General features: G+C 38.6%; 1 protein-coding gene across 2 annotated transcripts in view; it reads right to left on the reverse strand.

The window, feature by feature from the left end:
- Nucleotides 1-8,576, reverse strand: part of GPR158 (G protein-coupled receptor 158) — a 144,693-nt gene extending 136,117 nt beyond the window's left edge. For both annotated transcript variants that reach the window (XM_087918176.1, XM_026710080.2), the window contains exon 1: nucleotides 7,018-8,576. In XM_087918176.1, the coding sequence (XP_087774302.1) occupies nucleotides 7,018-7,904 (887 nt within the window). In that variant the 5' untranslated portion in view covers nucleotides 7,905-8,576. The remainder of the gene's footprint in view (nucleotides 1-7,017) is intronic.
- Nucleotides 8,577-25,115: the final 16,539 nt, after the last annotated feature.

The raw sequence follows: 25,115 nt of genomic DNA on the forward strand, positions 1-25,115 counted from the left end.
AGTCCCCCAAAACCACTAAATGTAACCTTCTCCTTAAAGGAGATTGCACTTCTGTCCAGAACAGAAATATGTTCTGAAACCTAAATTCTGTCCCTTTAATCCTAGGTTAAGTTTTATCTTATTCTCTCAAATCCAGTTTTTTAAAACCTAGATACCTACAAAGATTGGGATGATTTCCAAAGACTGGATCCAGAAAAGGTATAGTTGAGTATCATCAGTGTATGGATGATAATTCCAAACCTGACATCATTCCAAGTGATATCTTTCCCAATATAAATCTAAGTAATCTTATCTAAGAAAAATGGTGCAAACTATTCAAAATATGAGCATTGGCCAGAACTTGAGTTATCAGCCTAATAGCTCTTTAATGATTTATATGAACAGAATGCTCCTCCTGAGAGGCACAGCAATGAAACCTGCATTATGTCCAGCTGGATTTGTTTCTTAACCTATTCTACTATGACTCTGCCTGCCTTCACTGTTATGAGCATGCATGGCCATTCTAAACTCTAAGATACTGGGCATTCAGCAGCTACTGTGCCAAGCTTATAAGGAGACTGTTATTCTATGCATTATTCATGCCACTGATGGAGTGACAGTCAGCTTCAAGAAAACTTCCTCAAGAACAATCTGGAGTCGAATAGAATCTATAAGCCACTGTGAACAGATTAATTTAACCTTGTGCATGTCCCTTTGCAATGGAGCAAACTTTACTAAGAATGGTAAAGCCTGTTTTTCTGTGATCCAAGGTTTGAGCAACCTGCAGGAGCAGATTTGGGTGATTCCCCCATTCTGCTTTTGTAAATTCCCAGAAATTGTGCCCTTGAGTTTCAATAGCAAACATTTCACAAATGGCTGCGTAATTTGCCATCACTGGAAAGAACAAAATGGTATGTCTGTCATTTATAGATCTAATATATCAGCTTGCCTAATAGTAATGCCAGCACTGGCACAAATAAAAAAAATGAGGTTGCTAGGAACAGACAGAGTATTTCCAAAAAATTTTCTAGAATATCTATAGAACAGCAATGCAGGATACTCATTTTTCTTTAAACATATATTTACTCACTTATGTAAGATCAGGTAGAACAAGATTAATCTAAATAATCATGTAATCTTAACATGATGAACAAAAAAACCCTTAAGTATATTCATTTTATTTGGTTCTTCGATGAGAGTCCACCAGGGAATCAGAAATGTAATAATAATAAGAGTTTTGCCAAGAAAATTATATGAACAGAAGCTGAAAGAAGTTTCCTATTTGGATGGGGAGGCCATTAGAAATCCAAAGCTAGGGCTAGATTTCGAAGTTTTAAAAAAATATCCCAGAAGAAGGGAAAGGAAACCAAATCCATATGATTGCTTTAAAAATAATATGGACCTCTCTAGCTAATTCTATAAATTAAGCTTGACTTGGGGTGGTATTCCAATCTATCAGTCTTACCGGGCAGATCAGCAACATAAACTAAGAAAATGATCTTCTTACTTTATTATAAAGCTACAGGACAAATGTCTTGCAATCTGAAAGAACAAATTTCCTGATAAACTAGGGAGGATCTCTTTTGAGCTTCTTGCCCTGCCCAGTATCCAGCATTGGGCTGTATGGTCTCATTTATCTAGCTGTTCTTTAGATAGCATCTCTTCCCCCCATCCCCCAAGGTCTTCTGCACATACCATTATACCATCTTAAAGCCAGATTAGTAAGATTTCCAGGACTTATCTGAAGCATGGCTATCTCTGTTTCACAGTTCATAAATATATAATGGGATAATTTAGAGCTTTGTAAGTATCATCTCCACTGGCAGGAAAGAAAGAAAAACAAGGAAAGACAACTATTTTGCTTCCCTTCCCTCTCTGGCCAGCTCCATTGGTCAGTGACTCTGAAGGGAACAAATAAGTCCTTCTGAGAATCGTGGATAAAAAGTAAGAATATCAGTTTTAAAGACAAGTGTAATCTCTGTAGACTAATATAATCCAGCAGAGATAACCCAGAAGAGATCCAGCAGAGAGGGCAAGGGCCCCATCAGGTAGGGGCTTCATTTGGTAGGTCCAGGGTAGAAAGCAGAAGAAGAGTATTATGGAATACTCTTCCCCTTGAAATGAGGTTGATTTCATCTGTTTTATCTCTCTGGAATTCCCTTAAGACCTGGCTACGTTGTTAGGTCTCTGGACCTCAGGGAACTGATGAAATATTAAGATGGCTCCAGTCAGGGGTAGGATTCTACCAGTTTGCACCTATTCGCTAGACTCGGTTGTTAACATTCTAAGCAGTTCAGAGAACCGGTTGTTAGAAGAAATTACTGGCCTAATCCTGTAAGGAAGACAGGAAGGAAACATTCTGATGTTGCTTACAGAAACTGCCTCTCCATTAACCCTTATTACATTCTTGGCAAGACTAGACTTCCTGTCTCAGGAACTTCTCTGGAGTTTTTTTCCCCTCCTTTGCTGGTACTTTGCTTGTGTGGAGTGACCATTTAAAGGTATAATGGTACTGAAAAAAGTGACTTATAACCATTTTTCACACTTACGACTGTTGCAGCATCCCCACAGTCATGAGAGGCCAGGGAAGGAGATGCGTGCCTCAATGTGAGTGATATTGAGCCAGTAACATGACCACCAAGCCATGCCCACCACCTAAACCACGCCCACAGAACCAGTTGTTAAAAATTTTGAATCCCACCCCTGGCTCCAGTACAACTAATATCCACTCTTTGCCTATTTTTTCTAATTTTTAGTTGTGTGCCTTTGATGAGTTTAAATGTTTTTAATAATAATAAAGAATTAATATTAATACTTATTTGAATATATTGTTTTTAGCTGTGCTCTATGCCACCCAGAGTCACTTGTTTATGAGATAGCCAACTATGTAAACATGATAAATAAATAAATAAAATCACAATTTAGCTATGAAGGAACCTAACTGTAACTATTTCTGCAGAAGTTATTCTGAAATAAATGAAAACGGAAAACAAACTACAATTCTCCAGTGACTTGTCTATTTGTAGAAAACTACAAGGTGAATCTTGGGGTACTAATGGAGGAAATAGTTTTTAAATGAGAAGACCATATGCTAGAAGACAAAGTGCCACCGTCTCCAATGTTCTTTTTATTTCCAGGAATTCTTCTGGAACCAAGGTCCCATGTGAGGGAGAAGGAGAAGCTTAAGATAAGAACTGCAAAGAGCAATCGTGCATCAAGTATTGAACTAGGCTGTTCAGATCAACCAGACTGTGAATGGGCCAGTCCGGCCTGCCAATGTTCTAGGTCTCAAAATTCCATTTTTTTCATTGATTACATTTGTGTGCCATCAAATCTTCCAAGGATTCTCAGTAGTTTCCCCAAAAAATCCCAAAATGAAGTATCCAAGTAATCTATCATTCATAAAATATCCAGGTAAACATTCCAGATGAATTAGTGTACTGAATACAGTCAGATCCACTAATAATACTTGTACATGATCTTTAAAATGGACAACACAGTCAATCAATTCAATTAATTCAGTTAATAATGATCAAATAAGAGCAAGTCCTCTCTGGTCTCCTTTAAAATAGCTCTTGAAGGTTGAGAACCTGTGCAGTCATAGAAATCAAGAAAGGTCCACCTCATTCCAAGGTTACATTGATATTTAGTCTATTAAAACAGATACGTTGTTACATGAGTTTATCATAAATTGGGAAATCAATCACAAAGCATGTTTTTTCTTCCTGGGAAAATAATTGTGCCTAAGGCCTCTTCTATACATTTGGCTGGCCCTTATTTAGAACTGATGCCACAACTCTATTCCATGGCTTTGCAACTTTATAATTCAGCTAAATGAATACGGCAAAGATTATTTTGAAGCATTAAAGCTAAAATTTCAGACCAGGAAATTTATCTTTGGTGGGAACTCATATCAGATTCTTGCTTTTCAGCTACCCCTGCCACTTTTTTATGAAGCTTATATTACTGGAAGTGGGCACCATATGGTCTTGCCACTTTGCCACTAGGCTTCTTAAACCATAAAAACAAACACGGACAAGAATTAATGGATGCATGGATGGATGGATAGCAGCTTTTGTATTTAGTAAGTTGTTGGGGTGCTGTTCAGGTAATGAAAAATCCTGAATATTGAGAAAATAATAGCAGTTAAGACACTTGCAGGATGCCAAAGGAATATTTCTGGGATTATGTGATGAAGCTACTGATAATGTCCTAAAGGAGACTTTTAAAATGGTGTTTTTTTTTGCATCATCAATCTTTAATTCTGTTTCTCATCATAATTTCAGTTGCACTATAAAAATATTGATGGATCTTTCCTATCATTGCAAACTACTGTTAACATGAGTGGTTGTGAAAAGAAAGATGTTTGCAACATTGCTGCAAAATTAAGAAAAAATGTTTCTCAAATTAGAAAAACTCTCCAAACATAGCTCATGTATATTCTAGCATTTCTGAAGAGTATCCCTCCAAGAAAACAGGAACAATGTTAAAATTTCTCAGTTATGTTTTTTTCAGATAATATCTCTGAGTTAAGAGAAAGAAACAATGTGTTGATTAACTGTGTTGTGGCAGAGATTAAACTTTGTAACTAGAAAATATTTTGCAGTTGTTACTACAATGACCTCTACTGGGCAGTTGATCTGCACGTATTACATTAACAAAGTTTATAAGGCTAGATTACTATTCAAACCTCCACAGCCAATATTGCTATTTTAAGAATGAAATTATTATTAGTAATAGTTATATCCCAAACAGCAACATCAATGGACTTCCACAGCACATGACTAGACTTTAATCGGGATATACCTATGCAAAGAGATATCAGAAGTGGGGCATCTACAGAAATAATGATTGAGCAGTAATCAACCCAGTCTTTTCATAATGGTAAATTTTATTTGACTTTCATAAAGATTCAGCAAAATTAAACTTTGCAATTCAAATTGAAGGATCTCTTATGGTGATGCCTCCCAGGTTATGACTTATTGACAAAAATAGCAAGAAGCCAAGAAAACCTCAGTGCAACTGAAAAGGAGGAGAGGAAGGAAGGAGGGAAGGAAGGAAGGAGGGAGGGAGGGAGGGAATTACAAGGGTGCTTTAATCTGGATCCTTGCATGGTGCAGGAGGTAGGATATAAGGGCCTATATGCTCTTTTGAAATTCCACAATTGTATAAAAGGCTACTTTGCAGCCTTTCATAAAATAGGCTACCCCCAAATAGCCCTCATGAAATGTTTGAAAATTATTTGGATGATTTTAATATGATACTGGAGTAAAAGTACTACAGAGTGTGAGTGGTGCTTCTCAACCCCTTTGGAATCTTTAAAAAGGCTATTTAAAGCTTTTCTTTAAAGAGGCTTCTATTTAAATAGGCTTGAGCAAATATGCAGGACATTGTCATAGGTTTGTGTAAATATTATTGATTATATACTAAATAACAAGCATAATGCTTCACTCTGACCAAAGCAACATACTTCTGGAGGAAAGCCTCTACAAATAACTTGTGTGTGTATGTATGTATGTGTGTGTGTGTGTGCATGCACACACACACATACATGCACACATACATATGTACAGTACAGGCAAAATCTCTGAGCATCTACAACAATGAAGGGAAAAAGACAGAAACCAGCAAAAGGGCTTGAAGAAGCTGAAAGATTAGAACACTTAGAGGTAACTCACAGCTGAATCCAAGATGTAAGGATATGCTTGTGTTCCTAAACAGCTTTCTATAAGCAGGAAGAATGGTTTCCTTTCCTAGTTGAAATGCCTGACCAATTGAAAGCTGGAGAATGACCAGACCTGACAAAGCCTGTTGTTTGCAGCTCAATATCATAAATATTTTCACACAATATATTCAACCAGGTCATGTGGTTAATTTATGGTCCCTGTACTATGCAAACCCAGAAACAGAATTAGTTCAGTAACCAGGTTAATCATTTTGTGTAAATATAGCTAATATATACCTCTAACAATTCATTTTTGTGGCTGTTAATATAATGGACATTTCTATGGGCCCCATTAACTGATATTTGAAAATGTAAATACCAAGATTATAAATTGGGGGAGGGGGAGTTAGTTTAAACTGTATAAGACTGGGCAAAACATTTACTGCTGATGCCCAAATCCAGAATAAGTTAACTATTACTATGATTACAATATTGGATCTTTGAGATTTCCAAATAAAGCTGGACTACAATTCCCAACATCCCAAAGCATGGGTTATCCTGTTTGGGCTTCTTCAAAATTGCTGTGGAACAATATTGGGAGACCACAAATTTTCCACCCTGTTATAGAACAAACCTTGTAAACAATGTGAGACTTACTTTAGCGAACTATGCTGAGTATCATCTTATTGTAGCTAGTGACTCAGAGTAGACTGGATTAACTTCAGCAAGTTTTACAGTCTATGGAATTTAGATCCAATAAACTTAGCTGGAGCACAACTCTGGAATTTTACTTTTACTTATAACAAGATAATTCAGCTACTGATTGCACACTGACTGCGACTTCAACCTATCTTGAAGAATCATATACTTCCACTTCAATTTTTCTTAAGCTTTCCATGCCTGATTATATGGGCTTTTCTCTGCCATAGTAATCCCACATAAGAGTCCATGGAAAAAAATGCCAAAGGACTTTCATCCCTTGAGGAGTATGCTGCTAACTTCAAACTGGGACGTGTTTTGTTTTTTGTTTTTAAAAAAGGAAGCTTCTACATTTTTTAAAAAGGAGATGTTTTGCATTAGGAAGTCCTAAGAATATATCTTACAAATATATTGCAAATATATAGTCATATATATGCCTAGGAATAAATTCTACTAGTTCCATGGAACTTATACCTTGCCATATATGTGTAGGATTGCACTACAGATTGCTAAAGTAATATCATCTACAGGCTAAGACTAAGGAAGATTGGCATCTGTTTGTTTCATATTTGCTACTCTTTATTTCTGTTCACTGAATTAATCCTAACTGAAGATACTGTTAATTCAGATGTACTTTTAAAGATCAATATTCTAATAAAATTCATAACTCCTACCTGAATTCAGGAGGGAGATTTGGCTGCAACCCATAAAAAGCAGCAGACAATGTAACTAGCCAGGTAGGTTTGTAATTTCCATCTTCACACTCCAGGTACGGGGAGGACCACTTGATATGACTTTTCTCTGCAGGGTGATGACCATTTCTTTTTTTCAAGCTGCCTTCCTGGGCCTTGGAGCCAGGATTTGAGACTTTTCTATGTTGATGTGGCTTCCACTTGCGTTTCAGACTATGGAACCACTCAGTTTCACTAGACACATTGGCCAACTGATGAGCCACTGAAGATAAGTCCTGCAGCAAGATCTGGTTATTTTGCCGACTGGCTTGGAGAAAGATCTGAGGGACAGAGGATAAGGGCTCTAGGCTGAAGGTGATGGCAGCTCTGGAGATGTTGGGATCTCCTTCCAGCAGGCTTCGGATCAAAACTTGGTACCATTCAATGTCTTCCTGCAAGTTCTGCTCACGGGATTTATTACTCTGCAGAATCATGTTGAGAAAGTTGATTGCATGGAGGAGAGTATCCAGAGCCCCATGGAGTGAGGGGTGTGAGGCCAAGCGAGACTTTCCCGTCAAGCTAGTCAACTCATAGCGCCCAGAGCAGTTGGCCTGTTTCAGTTCCCAAGAATCACCAGTATACAGGAATGAAGCCACATTTTGAGGGATCTCCTGGGACAGTCTCTGGGCCAAGACTAGGTTCTCTTCCCTTGATCTGCTCCAAGGAGAGAAAGGAACACCTGCCTTCTTGCCATGATTATACACAGTTGGCTTTTCCTTCGTTGCTTTCCCTTTACCAGGCTCCATGGGTCCTTGGTTGGCATCAATCACATACCTCAAGTGAGAAAGGAGTAAGATGGGAAGAAGCCACAGCAAACCCATCTTTTCCATTCAGCTAAGGAAAACCTCTTCCCTTAAGTTCCCAACCCAACTTCCAATTTGTTTTAAAAATGTGAGTACTTCAACAGCATTGGCAAAAAGACAAGAAAGCAAAATTCGTGGAGCAGGATGCTCCAAGTGAACTTGGGGATTGGGGAGGGGGCAAGAGAGGGAGGGGAAGAATTTGAATCACCTGTAGCAACGGTCCAGTGAGCTTTCTCTAGTGGGGCAAGTTCTGGCAATTATGCAGGCAGCGCCTGGCTCGGAGACAGGTTACATTGCGCCTGGCTACAGGAAAAAGCAACCGTTGGCCCGCTTATGTCTTTATATCCCCCATCCGCTGCTGACAACGCTTTCAGAAGGTATTTTAAAGACCTGCTTCGCGGTCCTCCTCTCGCTGCCGCTGCTGCTCCATTCTCAATCAAGCGGCGCGTCCTCCCGCTTCGCTACCCAGCCGCGCGAAGCATCCAGACTCGCTCTCGCCGTCTCCGGGCATCGCTCCCTAAGGGGACAGACAGACAGGAGAGATCTGCGGTTCGTACACCGGGCAGCCGAGAAGAAAAGGACTGGAGCGAGAGTAGCAGGGCCGGTGCGGGACTTCTGGGAGGGGATGTTTTTCGGGGGCAGATGCCCGCTGGCCGGAGCGGCGGGCTTTCCCAGCTCAGCCTCAACTCCCCCTCCTTCCTCGCCTGTTAACTAGACAGCTCTGCCCCACATGGCCAACCCCTTCTTACCTCCCCTCCCTTCCGCAACTCGCCCTCATAGGTGAGCTCCGAATGCCTTGAGCGCTCTATGGTCGCCTCAGCTGTCAATCACGAGGCAACCACTAGGTGAGCAGAAGGGAGCTGTCCAGTGCTGAATCTCTGGGAGGAGGAAGGGAGAAACGGGGGCTTCATGTCACCTTGCAGAGGCTGCCTTAGAAAGAATACCGGCGGTTTGGCTTGGAATTGTTTGAGATGTGTACCAGGAAAGACATGGAGAGAATTGGCAGCAAAGAGACTGGATGAAGAATCCTATTATCCACCCAGTTTTAGGCTTCAATATTAAGGCATAAAAAGGATGGACGCAGAGTCCTACATTAATTTTTTATACATTGATGTCCCAGAAAATAGTAATTGGGATCACTGCTCTTTATATAGGCTTAAATATGATATTAATGAATTAATTAATTAAGAAATCAGGTATAGATAATCAGAGACCAGGAAAACAGAGACATCTACTGGCTGAAGTTTTAAAACTTTTTACAAGATAATAAAGGAGGCAGAAAAATAAAATACTGTGGAATAAAAACGTATGTTGAGTTCCAGGGAAAATGTTCAGGCTTCCCTTCCTTTCTTCTTCTAAATACTTGGATGGTGTGTAATGAATGCTGTTGTTTCCATCTACTGTTTTAGTGAAAGCAGACAAATTTTTACGGGAGTGGCAGAGGAATAGTAGTTCACCTCCCCAGAGGGAAAAAATGGGACTACAGCCAAGCCTATGAATACCTATAATGTTTGTTATCCTGTAATATGTTTTTAAACATCTAAAATTTCCACATCTTTTAGGCATGCACTTATCCAACCATTATGTGTTATAAATATGGGGTGTTTTCATCTCCAAAGCATAATAAAACAGATTTAAATCTCACTGCAGGTATCTGAAAAATGTGGAGTATTGCAGATTTGTGTATCTAATAATTAATTAAAAGAGGTGAGTTTGGAGAAAGAATGCAGCATGTAGCAAAACACGAATTAAATCTGGGAAAAGAAGAAAACATTAGAAATGTAGGGTGGATTCTTTTTTATGAAATGGAGGAAAATATGACAAGCTTTCAAGATTCTATTACTGTAACCTATATCAATAAAATAGAGTTCCATTTATATTCAAGTATGTTTCCTGATTTGCCTAACCCAAAGGGCTGATTAGTTCAATGATTCTTAAAGTCATTCAATTTCACATGCATTTTTTCCCATCTTCTGACTTAGTTTTTCATACTTTCAATACTTAAGCTACTTTCTGATATTAACATCATGCAGTCTTACACATCTTGTGAGTCTGTTTACATTGGTCTACTTGTTCTAATGTCATTAAGAGATTTGCCATACATCCATGAACTATAGAACTTTCAGCAAGTTTCCAGATATTATTAAAAAAAAAATCACAAATAACATATATGACTACTGTATTAAAATGGAATTTTATTGAACTTCTGGAGTTCTTAATCCATTACAGGGAATAGAACGGAAGTAATGCTCTCCCTTGTATTCATGCAATATAAATTAGCCTATTATATTTTTCTTATTCTAGTAAAATAGTGTTTCTCAATCTTGGCAGCTTGAAGGTGCATGGACTTCAATTCCCAGAATTCCCTAATCAGCATGGGATTGCATCTTCATCTTTTAACTTTTATGATGATGTGATTTGTTCAGTTGAGTTCAATTCCTGATGATTGTATGGGTCAGGTCTCTCCACATCTTGTCACCTTGCACTATTTCCTTGAGTTTGTCTATGCTGTGACTGGTGTCAGCTTTGATAGTGTCCAGTTCTTTGATAGCCTGGTTTCATTCTTGACAGCCTGGTTTCCTTTATAAGTGTGTAACAGTCAATGTAAATAGACTGGAAAATCACAAATCTTTGTTCTTATTCAGAAAGAAGTAGAACAAGAGCAAACAAATGCAATCTGGACCAAAAAAAAAATGATAATATCCAATGCAATATTGCTTTTCAAATTAACTTTCTTGAATGCTTAGCTTAGCTTTGGCTTATTGTTTCAGATAAGTGAAGACTCTTGATTAAGAGGATGTGCAGCCAAATTTTACAGCAAGTGTATGCAATCTGTACCCTGCAGACCACATGAAGTTCTGCAGTGCTCTTGAGTGTGTTTATAACACATTATATTGTTCACACATTATAAAATTCCATTTTTATATCTTATTTAAACCTTGAAAAACTAGATTTAACAGGCAAAGGATATACCAGACAAAGGTACACAGAATGGTCATTTCCCATTCAGTTTATATCTTTATTTCTCTTCCTCCACCACCCCCTCCAATACATCAAAAGTAGCAACTGTTTTATTCCATAGTTGCAGTCCCCTGAATTAAATTTCCTGGGTATTACCCTCACTTAGAACAATCTCCTCTTTTTTCCAAGGTATTGTTTCATTCCACTTTCTGTTTATTAAGACTCAGTACTATACTGTAATGGTCAGGATGAACTGATGTGAGAGGAGGGAAGCTCTTTGCACTATTTCATCCACTTCCAGATTCCCCACCCCCCACCCCGCAAAAAAAATGCAAATCTAAATTTAATTCTGAATTGGTAAAGGGGATGGGCGGTGCCTATTTTTCAGGACATGAATCCTTTTTGCCCTGACTCCATGCTTGCTTAAGAGTTCAGGAATTCTCATTTTGGACAATGGAGCCATTAAAGGTAGCAGAATGATAACTGCAGGCATCCAATAAACAATTCTCTGTCCAAGTTGCCTCTGAGTTACAAATGGAAGGCTGCCCCCAAAGAGCATAAGACTTTGAAACAAAATTCATTCAAATCCTGCATGGATTTTCCAGCAGGGGATCAAATGTGATAGATAAATTGGCTAATAAAGGAAGTTAGATCTGATACAAACGTTAAGAACACAAAACTCCTCATGGAAAATGTTTTTAAAACAATATCTTCCCAACATTTATCCTGCAAAAGCCACAAGTGTGACACCTCTTCCAAAGGTAAATATATAGAATAAAGGGAAAGTGAAGAAGACAAAGACAATTAAAATAGTTCACTGCAGAATGGGCATTTCAAAATACCTTATGCTTTAAAAAGCTGTTTTATTTTTATGGTGCCAAGAAGGAAATGGCATCTGACAACAAACAGCTTCCCCTATATCACATGCTTTAAATTCCTGACAAATTGTAGCAATTAATTATTATACACCTTCTGGATGGCAACAATTTTTTCTTACCAGATGCACAAAATTAAGCTCAGTGTCTAAGATGTGGAAGCTGTTTTCACCTCGTTCTGTCAGTTCCCTTATGATGTTCTCTCCCTTTTCTAACAACAGCTATATTTGTGAGCTGCTAATTAAAAAGGAGGACTTTTTACAAAGTTGAAAGCAAAGCTGCACTGAAGAGTCTCTAAATAGAGCTCATCAAGAGAAGTAGCAAAAATATGGAAATGTTCAAACTGCAGAGGAAGAAACAGAATTTCTGCAGAATATTTTTCAACATTATTTTTTCAATTATGTGAAAAGGAAAGGTGAAGGGATTCTCCAAGAAATAAATTGGAAGCAAGAGAAAGAAAAATATAGCAAATGTCTACTCTGCAGAATGCAAGCAAGATATGGAAAAGGATCACAGAATTTTTACTTGATTGAAAGCCTTACTTGTCCTTTAATACCATGCCAAACTCAGCATTCCCAAAAGTTCAGATGAAGTGAAGACAAAAATAAATAGAATATATTTAATGTTATCACTGAGTGATGAAGATTCACAAGGAAAATAAAAAAACAAGATACTAAATCATCTAAAACAATGTTTCCCAATCTTTAAGATTTCAATTCTCAGAATCTCCCAGGCAGACTAAGCTGTCCTAGTCTTTAATCAAATGAATGTGTATTTGCTGAAATTTTGTTCTGTTCTTGCATCATTTTACTGCTGTTTTATTTTATTAGGAACTACCTGGTTGAAAAGGCAAAACAAATGAACTATTGCCTACTATGTACATGTTAATGTATGAATACCTGCATGCACACATATTTGGTTATAGGTGTTATATGATTTAGAATAGAAAAATAGCTTACTTTGAATTAATCACAATTGAGCGAGAAGAGACATTGGAAGAGACCCTGTACCCATGATGGCGAACCTATGCACGAGTGCCACAAGTAGGACACAGAGCCATTTGTGCTGGAATGCGAGCTGCAGGCAAACTTACCTCACTGTGCATGCGCACACCTCACAGCTAATTTTTTTTCCCAGCTGGTTTGAGGCCTTTTCAGCCTCCCAGAGGCTTAGGAAAAACCTCTGCAAGGCTTTTCAGGACGAATTATAGGCCCGTTTTGTCACTTCCTGTAATACCGATAGTGACGAAATGGGCCTATAATTCAGTCTGAAAAGCCTTGCAGAGGCTTTTTCCAAACCTCTGGGAAGCCGAAAAAGGCCTCAAACCAGCTGAAAAATCAGCTGTGAGGCACAGTACAGGTGGGGGGGGGGGCGGGGAGATTGCACATGCATGCGCAGGGGGTGTGGGGATGGGAGGTGCGCATTGCATTCTGGGTCCTGGCACACAAGTTGTGTGCAATTTTTGGCACAGGAGTCCAAAAAGGTTAGCCACCACTGCCCTCTACCATTTCAGACAGGTGTCTGTCCAGTCTCTTCTTAAAATCCTCAAGTGATGAAGTACCTTCAACTTCTGAAGGCAAGTTGTTCCACTGGTTAATTGTTCTATTGTTACAAAGTTTCTCCTTAATTTGCTTCTCTCCTTGATTAGTTTCCATCCATTGTTTCTTCTTCTACTTTCTGATGCTTTGGAGAATAAGTTGACCCACTCTTTTTTGTGGCAACCCCTCAAATATTGGTATACTACTATCATGTCACCCCTAGTCCTTCTTTTTCTAGACAAGCCATGCCTAGTTCCTGCAACTGTTCTTTATATATATTTTATATATTTAGTCAGATCTTTAATCATCCTAGTTCACTCTTCCCTGCACTTTTTCCAAAGTCTCAGCATCTTTTTGAAATGTGGTGACCAAAACTGGATTCAGTATTCCAGGTGTGGTCTTACTAAGTTTTTTTATATTGATCATCAATAAATTCATCAATTTATCAATGATGAATTATATAACTTCATTCATCATTGATCCATTAAAACCTAATGATTAAAATGAAATTGAAGATTGGAGATCATCTTCTTTACAATATGATAAATAGATGATATATTATCCCTGTCTATAGTGTGGCAAATCAGAGCAATTCATGGAGGGGTTATATTTTACTGTTGGTTTGAAATTTTAAGTGATTTTAATTACGTTCTCAAATATTTAACTGCATAGCTATTGGCTATTCATTTCTTCTGTTATGTTGCAACAAGTAATCTGCAATTAACTAGTAAATATCTATGATATTTGCTAGGAAAACCCCTCTGGACATTAGAGCAAATAAGCCAGTTGTTATAAAAAAATAATGGGAGAAAAATATAAAGATAGAGCAAACTGCTTTAATTAATAGTCCCTTGTTTTAATTTCAGCCATTTTCTGTTCTCTCTTTCTTTTTGCAACATTAAAAAAATAAATCTCAGCTGACTCACAGCTTTGTTTCAGTTTTCCACCAGAATAAATTTCCATTTCATAAGACCATTACTTCATAAAAACTTGCCAAATTTAATATTTATGATCATCACATTGTTTTTATGAGCTGTTAGCAGAGCTGTTAATTCTTATTGAAAGCTAAAGACAAAAAGAAAACAATTTCCCATACTTTAAGGCACATTTTCCCTCTACTTGTGCTTGAAAGTTTTATTATTATCATCAAAATGCTGACATATATATGATATATTTGCTAATTGGTCAACAGACTGAAGTTATCCCATATTCATATTATGAAATTAGTCATGAACTCAGCCTTCCTTCCTTCCTTCCTTCCTTCCTTCCTTCCTTCCTTCCTTCCTTCCTTCCATTTTGTTTCCCCGGTTTCCTTAATAGGACACTTATACAATTCTTCCCTAACACAGCTGCCTTCCATATGTCTGGATCAATACTAGAATTCTCAACAATGGTGATGTTGACACAGATATGTTAGGAGTTGAAGACTATGTATCTGGAGGTTGAGGTTGAGTAATGATGCCAGGAGGAATAATTGAGATTCCAATAGAAGAGAAATATGTAGCTCATGCTTGGATTGTGGAATCCTTGGTGCTCTCTGAGCTTCTTTGCTCTTATACATATCCCAACTAGATAACAATACCAGTGCTGGTAAATGTGGGGTTTGCTCCTTGTTGATGTACAACAGCTAGGAGATTCCAGGAAGCTTGGTATTCAGACAATCAGCCATCAATTGACACAAAATGATGCACCACATTTACATAGCATTCAAAAGAGACAATAAAAAGCTAAGAAGAAAACAAAAAGACCAGAATACCTCATCTCCAGCAACTAACACCCAAATAAGCAGGAATTAATGTTGATAAATAATCAAATAGAAAACAGTACCCTAATCTTCCCAGGAAGAAGCCACACAGTCACCAAAATTGTCAGGGCAAACTACTTTACATAAATATGGTGCAAACTCCACACTCACTAGCATTGATGATGTTATCTAATTGGGTAATGAAACATCTGCAAGAAAACAACCAATCTCAAAGTGCACCAAAGACTCCACAAATAAGAATGTGTACAACTGTGAACATTTTGATACAATTTTAATCACTGCTTGTCCTTTCCCATCTATGTCATTTCATGTTGCATGTGCTTATAACACACACACACACACACACACACACACACACACACACACATACACACACACCATGGCCACCTTTACACAGCTTGCTGAAGAGCCTGTCAAGCCCAAAATTGACATATGTGTAGTCATTTAGTTAGGCTTAGTATATCTTTTTCTTACTTTCTCTGTGGCAGTCATGGGGGGGAAGGGTTTCGCGCTTGCCACATTCCTAAGTGGGGAGGAGAGTGCTTTGGCTAGGTGATTCTTCTTCCTGTGGGAAACGAGCTGTCGTGCTTGGGCCCCTTGAGGTAGAGATTTATGACATCAAGCAACATTGAATTACTCCTATTGGAGAATGTAACTTTGGGGGGTTGTTTCTAACTTTAACATTGTGAGGTAATTCTGGGTTGTGTTGTATCCGGAATTACAACAGACTTTGCCAATTTGATGATCTCCTAAATAAAAGAATTTGTCCTGGAAGATGGACTTTGTTCTTTTCTTTTTAAATGGATTTCATCACTTGGAAACCTGACAGAGCCAAGTAAAATCACTTTCTGCTTAAAAGACCTGCTCAGTCACCTGGAGAAACAGCTAAGAGATAATGCTGAGACTTCCTGAAATGGTGAAGCAGACTGGCATAACGCTCCACAGAAGTGCAAAATTCGAAACAAGATAGTTGTTTGACTGCATTTTGAAACAGATTGAGCCAGAAATGAATCAGCTCAGTTCTCCAACAAACACTTGATGTGTAATTTTAATAAGAGATGGCGCAGACTTCTGGTAATTCTAGTGCTCAGAACTGATTTAAAGTTTGGGGTTTCCTCCTAAAAGAAGGATAATAAAAATCTGTATTGTTTGGGTTTTAATGAAACTTAACAAGAAGGTCACTAAAAATTGAAAACTGAAAAGACTAGTGATAGCTTTTCATTCATTACCATATTCAGAGGGAAAGGTAGTTATAAAAGGGAAGAAAGAGCTTTATCTTAGGGTGAATAACTATTAAACAGTAGTTCTAAAGTTCTTGTCTTTGTCAATGCAGAAGAAAGTATCTCAGCTGGATCAGAATTGGTGGCGCAGGCAGTGATGGGCATTCTGTAGGATGCCAATAAGACACCTCTGCTTTGTGAGATGCTCTAACTGGCAGTATGCTTCTGGGTGCTATTCTAGATTCCAGTTATTACTTATAAAGCTCTCCATGACATAAGACATAATTATCTGAAGGATTGCCTATTTTCCATGGTGTTTGCCCAGCTGATAAGAGCAGCATGATTGGCATACTCTATGTTCTTCAAGTAAACAATGTCTTCTATTGGAATTTAGGATCTATGCCTTCTCTGTGCCAGCACCTGCCCTATGGAATGAAGTAATAACATCTAATAACCATGTGGTTCCTACCCGACCGACATTCCAGAAAGTCTTAAAGATCTGTATTTTTTTCCAAGACCTTGGGGTTGGAAGGTTGGGGCCCCTGTTAGATATGTTTGGAAGTTAACTGGGCTTGCTACCTGTTTGTGTTCTTAATTCCTTATTTCTTTCTTTTCATAAATCATTATATTGTGTTTTGTTTGATTTCATTGCATTCTGAATTAGTTTGGAAGTGGGCAGTGTCTAAATGGAATAAATGGATTGATCTGGTAGTCTTTCCCTTCAAACTCAGCCACAGCCAACCTGTTCTTCTAAAGATTTTCCTTCTGATCAGTAGTGTCTGAGCTCTTGGACTACATAAAAATAAATGCTGCCATAAAACGATTTCATCTATTATTCCTGCTCCTGTTGCTGCTTTTGAGGGACTATGAACCATATTGAAGTTGCTCAGAAGCTCAATGTTTCCTCTGTAATCACAGTGGCAGAAGACTGATAGGGTTAAGTAAGTAATAGGGTATATTGTATTCCTATTCTACATTAAGAATCATAAAAGTCTAGTGCTTTCTTAAGTTGAAGTTCTTATCTAGAAATTCCCTATTAGTTCTCTTTGATACTATTGCTCTCGACATACTTCAGAGTCACTTCCTCTCTCTCTTAATGCTTCTTTATTATTTATTATTCATGAAAAACATACAAGGAATACCTTTGCACCACTTAAGGGGGAAAAGTTATTAAAGACATACCTCCTTAAAAATGATATGGAAGTGGCTTGACCTTGTCTTCTTCTATCCAGGCTTATTCTTGGAACCATTTCCTTTTGTCTGCTGGCTCCATAGATTAGATTTAATAATATTGATTTCTATAGCGTCTTGCATTATATTTGCACACTAAAATCATCATCCTTATCTTGAAAATGATAATAGTAGATGTGGGAGCAATAATAACTCTATGGTGTTTGGAAACCTTAAAGATGACGTGCCAGCGACAACTGCCCACATCAGCTCGTGGTCTTCATCTCAGACCTTGCAACAGAAGTCTGAGGCATTTCCTCTGAACCAAGAAAGCAAGAGGATCCAACCCAAGACCAAGATGACTCTTTTTCTTTTTAATGTCCTGAGAAAGAACACTCAAGAATGAAAAACTGAACCTCTTGCAAGGATAGCAGCTGATATATATCTTCCAGCTTTAAGTCAAAATTACTCAGGTCTGACAATTCATCAAAATTATTATTTTTCTCTCTCTTCCTTTCCCCTAAAAAATATGCACCTTATCTAGCATGGATCGAATTTTATGCAATCGACTTGCCATCTAGTTAGGTCATCAGACCTATTATCTCATCAGCATGACAAAATAACAAAAGCTATTTTCTCAGACTAGAACAAAAGTCTGCCAACTTTTTCCCTGACAAGACTGATGTTGTTTTTTTTAAACACCTGTCTACTAGACCAAAGCTTAACAGCTAAAGCTTTCTCCATCATTGCATATTTATGCTGGCAAAAGTTTTGGCTTCTTAATTTCCTACTTTCATGTATCCACTAGAAGTACTGAAGTCTTGCCAGAAAGGGGGAAGGGGAACTGGAAAGCTTTTGCCAAAAAGAGATAAATTAGCAGCATAGAGCAGCATAACACTGGATAGATTTACTATTCAGTGCTTCCTATCCTTCTTATACTTTTTCATTATGTTCAATCATTAATCATGGTGTCTTAATCAAGGCAGTATCAGTTAGCCAATTGGAAAAAGGAGGTAATGAAGTCAATTCCATATCCAGGACTCTGCTTCATAATCTATATTTATTTTACGAGTCCAGCACCTCACTGAATTTCCCAGAAATTAAAAATATTGCATATTAACAAATTTTCTATTTCTCCTTCTTGGGAACAGCTAAATTAACCAGGAATGCACCTAATAGGACATGTCTGAAATTTAAAGATCTGACTGCATAAAATTCCATTAAATATTGTTAATGCAGAATGTTGTGAGTGACTGTGTGTATATATATATATTTCATTTCTTTGACAATATTTTGAACTACAACCAGAATCCATTCAGTACCCAATATAGCTCCAGCAATTGGAAGCAAATTTCCAATAATTAATTACAGTGTCTTAATCAAAGCAGTCTCAGACAGCCAATTGGAATAAGGATTGCCACACAGGCAAAACCTTTGATATTGTTTGCTAAAAACTCTGAACGGTATACAAGGGGAAGCATCATGTGAAACATGAAATGTAATAGCTGATACCTGATACTGGAAATTGTTTACCCAAAGCCAAACAACAGTGGAATGGAATGAAATGGAGTGGAATGGAATGGAACAGAATGATCTTCCTATCAGATTGAGGTGTTGGATGTTTGAAAGTTATGAAATAAAATTACCTCAGCATTTTCCCCCCGAGCATCTTCATCCATTCTGACACTGAATGTCAGCAGCTCTCTTGATAACTAAACAGTAAATCCAGATTTTTTAAAAAAAACAGGTTGTCTTTAACTGCCCAGAGAGCAATGGTGGCAAAGACTGTCTTAGACTTTCTCATGTAATGTCTATGAGCCTCAGAATGGCATCTGGTTGGCCAGTCTGTGTTATAGATTGCTGTATTAGCTGGACTTTTCAACTGATTCCATACTCTGATGATAGTGTCTGTTATTTGCTTCTCTTTCAATGCATCACCAATGGCTTCATTGAGAAATGTTGCTGACCTGACACAATGGAACCTAATTAACTTTGTGAGTAAACAGAGAGATGGTCAAACCAGATTACTTACACCAACAAGTATAATGCCCGTCTAGGTATTCAAACAAAAATAACACAATAGCATCAAAGTTATGATAGTTTAGTCAGGACACTAATGATGCAATTATAAATTTGTATATTTAAGTAAGAGTTATTATTACAATATTCAATAGGTAAAATGAAAGGAAAAGAAAAACAAAGAGGAAACAAATATTTATGCAGCTTCTTATTTTATGAATGATCTCTGATTCCTTGCAGAGAAATAGCTTCCTTTGTGCAAGCTGGAGACATTAATTAGGAGTTATAGGTAATTGACAACTACATAAACAACTGTAGCTAATGTTTTCAGGATTTCTTTCCAAGACATGGTGAATAACTCAGACAACATCTATGATAAAAGACAAGAAAGCTTTGTTTTCTTCTCCAAATGGAGATAAATCTATGATGGAAACTGTGAGATGGGGGATAGGGAACATTAGTGAAATCTATCACACAATTGTTGAAACAAGAGCTGATTGTCATTCCCCAAGCCAGGTTGCCATAAAAAAATGACATGAAAACTTATCCAAGATGGATATATCAGCAAAAATTCAATAGCTCCCTGGTCAAGTGGGAACTTTTGTCTGGGTCTTCTCAATTCTTGTTCTCACCTAACCTCATCCCTAATTGGCTGTAATGAATAAACAGGATAGTTGAAAGCCATCTAAGATACTGGGACCAACAAACAGCTTGACTGGCAAGAACCAACTGAGTTTAAATATACAAAAAAACAACAACCTTAAAATGAAATTATGCCAATCACAATTGATTCCAAGTTGTGTTAACAGGCCGGTTTCACCTTTATGTAAAGTTAGCTCGATACCGATGGTTCACTCCGAAATTATGTGGCTGGGCTTGGTTTTGGGATAGGAAAATAAGGGGGGAAATGTCTGCCTCTGCCTATCATCATCCATCAGTATTCATTTGGCTAGTGAACTATCAGTGTGTGAGAGAGTTGAGGGCTTTTTGGAAACTGAAACAGTATTTGCTGTGTGAGCAAGGAGACAGCAAAGAGCCTGGGCGTAGCTTAGCTCAACTGTTCTGTCCCAAAGCTCTTGGTGCTGTGAAAGTAAAACTGAAACTGAAACTCCTCTCCTTTGCTTGTGTTTTGCATTTGGAACAGATTTCTTTTCAGGTAGGGGAATAGAACTCCTTAGCATCAGAGCGTGTTAATAATAATATATGAAATAATATACGAAATACTAATGCTCTGATGGTCATTTTGAAAAATCCTTTCTTAGAAAACCTAGAAGCCAAGAGGAACATATGTAGCAAATTTCAAGTTTGTAGGCTTTGCGGTTCTGGAGATTTTGTGATGATGCGTGAGTGGTATTTCACTTTTATATATGGTAGGACATTTTTATATATGATGCAGTGTTTCATTATATTATATATGGTAGGGCAACACAGCACAGCACAGAATAGAATACTTTATTTGGTTGCATGGAACTTGTCTCTGGTACAGAAGTACTCAGTATACTTACAAAACAAACAGAGAAACTAAAACTAATACTAAAAGTGCACAATCAGTAGAAGGTGGAAATAAGAGGTATAAAGAGATAAATAATACTACAGCCACACTCTATGCATGCACATTAGACAGAACTTAGAAGTCACTGTGTTTTGTCAAATGCAAGAATTCAGCAGAGTGATGGCACCAGAGAAGACATTGTCCCTATGTCTTATGGTCTTGGCATACAATACCCTACAGTGCCATCTTAAGAGAAGGAGTTGAAACAGTTTGTGTCCAGGGGAGTCTGCAGATATCTTATCAGTCCTCCTTCTGACCCACACAATATATAGGTTTTCTATGGAAGGTAGACTGGTTGCAAGTTGTTCTTTCCGCAATCTTAACTGAGAGTCTGTATCGGTCCTGTTTGGTTTCTTTACCAGACATTTATAGAAGTTATAGATAAGATAATAGCAGCACCCAAGCTCTTTCTGCTGAATCTCCCAGACATTCAGTTTTCAGTCACTTCAAAAAGTCTGTTGCCAAGATGAAGATTGACTCATCTGTCTGTCTACCTGGCTTTGGTACATGGAAGGTAGACACATCATCTGCTTCAAGCAGAACCTCTGTCTGATAGTTGCCACTGCAGATGCTGACAGCCAGGTAAGATATACCTATACACTTATTTCCTATTGTTTTGAGCTGCTTTTTCAGTCTTTCACTGATTTCCTTTATACAGATAATCCTTAATGCAGGACTGTAATTGAGCTCAAAATATTGGTCATAAGTTGTGACAGTCATAAAGTGAATCATAATGTGACCGCAACTGTTTTTATTATCTTTTCTGCAGTGGTTGATGAAGTCATAATGTTGCAATCATGAAGTGGATGGCATATTTTCTAAAGTGAACCATGGCCTTAAAATGAATGCTATAAATAAATAAATAAACCCACTGTTCACTTTGGGGCACTTTTGCTGGAAACTAAAAGTAAATGCTAATTTAGAATTAGAATTAGAATTCTTTATTGGCCACGCAAGGAATTTGTCTTGGTGCAAATTCTCTCAGTATACATTAAAAAAAAGATACATTCATCAAGAGTCAAGAATCATCAGGTACAACACTTAATGATAGTCATAGGTTAGTGTAAGCAATCAAATCATACTAGGAATCATAAGGATACAAGCGACAAAGTTACAGTCATACAGTCACAAGTGGGATAAGGAGTGATGAGAAGGTTAATAGTAATAGTAGTACAGACTTTTTAAATAGTTGAATAGTGTTGAAGGAATTATTTGTTTAGCAGAGTGATGGCTTTCGGGAAAAAACTGTTCTTGTGTCTAGTTGTTCTGGTGTGCAGTGCTCTATAGGATCGTTTTGAGGGGAGGAGTTGAAACAGTTTATGTCCGGGATGTGAGGGGTCTGTAAATATTTTCACAGCCCTCTTTTTGATTTGTGCAGTATACAGGTCCTCGATGGAAGGCAGGTTGATAGTAATTGTTTTTTCTGCAGTCCTAATTATCCTCTGAAGTCTGTGTCTGTCCTGTTGGGTTGCAGAACCAAACCAGACAGTTATAGTGGTGCAGATGATAGACTCAACAATTCCTCTGTAGAACTATATCAGCAGCTCCTTGGGCAGTTTGAGCTTTCTGAGTTGGCACAGAAAGAACATTCTTTGTTCTTTTTTGATGATGTTTTTGATGTTAGGTGTCCATTTTAGGTCTTGTAATATGATAGAACCTAGAATTTTGAAGGTCTCTACTGTTGATACCATGTTGTCTAGTATTTTAAGAGGTAGTAGTATAGGAGGATTTCTTCTAAAGTCTGCCACCATTTCTACCGTTTTGAGTGTGTTCAGTTCCAGATTGTTCCGGTTACACCACGAGGCAAATTGTACAACCTCCTGTCTGTATGCGGATTCGTTGTTGTCTCGAATGAGACGAATCACTGTTGTGTCATCTGCAAACTTCACTTTTTTAACAGATGGATCATTTGACATGCAGTCATTGGTATATAGAGAGAAGAAAAGTGGAGAAAGCACACAGTCTTGGGGCGGGGGGGGGGCTGTGCTAATTGTACAGGTATCAGATGTGATTCTGTCTAACTTCACCTGCTGCTTCCTGTCTGTTAGGAAGCTTATGATCCACTTACAATGTGTTCAGGTACTGCTAGCTGGTTTAGTTTAGTTAGAAGAATGTCTGGAATGATGGTATTGAATGCTGAAATGAAGTCTACAAAGAAAACCCCTGCGTAGATATTTGGAGATTCAAGGTATTGTAAGATGTAGTGCAGAGCCATATTAACAGCATCATCTGTCTATCTATTTGCTTGGTATGCAAACTGCATGGGATCTAACAGTGGTTCCATGATGGTTTTCAAGTGGGACAGCACTAGCCTTTCAAAGATTTTCATAACTAGCGATGTTAAAACAGCTGAACTGAACTGAACATTCAGTTCCTTAATGGAGGGCTACTTTGGCACTGGGATGATAGTAGAGCATTTGAAGCAAGAAGGAACATAGCACAGTTCTACTGATTTATTGATTCAGATGAAGATGGGGGCCAATTGATCAGCACAGACTTTTAAGCAAGAAGGAGTAATCTTATGTGGCCCTGGTGCTTTTCCTGGCTTTTGTCTATGAAATAGATCTTTCACTTCTTTTACTGTGATCACCAGAGGTTGTGAACCCAATGGATTGGGGTCAATTGTAAGAGGCTTGGCTGTTGTTGGTGTGCTTGAGATGGGGGTTGTGTAAATAGGTAGCTGTAGTTTCCTTTCAAACCTGCAACAAAACACATTCAGGTCATCTGCTAGTTGTTGATTTCCTTCTGTCTGGGAAGGAGGATTACTATAGCCAGTGATATTTTTAAGAGTTTTCCACATGTTTGCTGGTTCCTTTGTTGAGAACTGATTCCTTAACTTTTCAGAGTAGCTTCTTTTTGCTGCTCTGATCTCTCTTGTTAATATGTTTCTGTCCTGATTGTATAGCATTCTGTCACCTTTTTCTGTAGGCTTTCTTTTTGGAACAATGTAGCTGCTTAAGTTTAACTATGAACCAAGATTTATTGTTACTATATATTTTCAGGTTCTTTGTTGGTACGTATAATTTCAAACAAACCCATTATAAATCATGGTCACATGATTGCAGGATGCTACAAACAGTTGCAGATAAGAAATGATTGTCAAATACTCAAAAAGGGTCCCGTCCAGTGGTGGTATTCAGCTGGTTCATACCACTTCGGGAGAACCAGTAGCAACAATTTTGCCTGGGTTGCCAAACTGGTAGCGACTTCTGGCTGGCCACGCCCCTGACCCAGTTGCCCGGTCACCTGGTTGCCTATTCCACCTGCTTGATCCTCTCTCACCTTTTCCGGCTGCTCAATGCTCGCCCGGCCCACCCCCACCCTATATATGTTGCCTTCACCATGTGGCCCAGCTAATCGCCTCACCAGTTGCCTTGTCGATACCTGGCCAGCTCTGCTCACCAAAGGTAAGAAATGCATACCGCCCGCTCACTCTTCGCGTTAGGTCAGGGCCTCAGGGAAGTGCTATTCCCCGAGGTCTTGGAGCCTTTGCTCACCTTGGCTGGGTTGGGGAATGTGTGATTCCCCGGCTCTGGCCTTGCCCCTGAGCCACCTTCTGCCCACCACCCGCTCTCCCTTAAGTGCAACACATCACCCAGTTTCCCCTCCTTCAGAGGCCCCGGCCTTTAATCTTGCTTCCTCCCCTTTGACTGCCTCTTTTGTCATCGGTGGTCACAACCTTACCTTCCTCCTGTGGCTGAGAGCTGCTGGGCTCCCTGCCAGCCCGCATTTTGCCCCCCTTGTTGCGAGATGCCTGCAGCCACTGCCTCCTTTTTTCAGCAAGAGAAGCCTCCCAGCTGATGCCTCTTTGCCAACCAGAACCAAGCTAGCTGGCTGGAGGCTTCTTGCAGCAAAAAAAAATAGGCCGCAGCTGCAGGCTTCTTGCACTGAAAACTATGGGCCTCTGCTTTTTGAACATACCAAAAAAGAGTTTCAGTCCTGCCACCATCGCCACCCTGTTCTTCACACTGGCCGTGCATGCACACCCCATTGCCTGCTGCTCCGGAGGGACTTGCCTGGGTAAGTACCTTCACTCTGGTGCAGTAGGCAATGGGGTGCACCCCAGCACAAAAAACAGGAGCTGGAGCCAAGCCAGTAGCCCACACGCCATCTCCTAGCAGAAGGTCATGGGACTTCC

Source organism: Pseudonaja textilis, chromosome Z (assembly GCF_049901715.1).
Source record: "Pseudonaja textilis isolate UNSWEBS1 chromosome Z, rPseTex1.2, whole genome shotgun sequence".
NCBI lineage: Eukaryota > Metazoa > Chordata > Lepidosauria > Squamata > Elapidae > Pseudonaja > Pseudonaja textilis.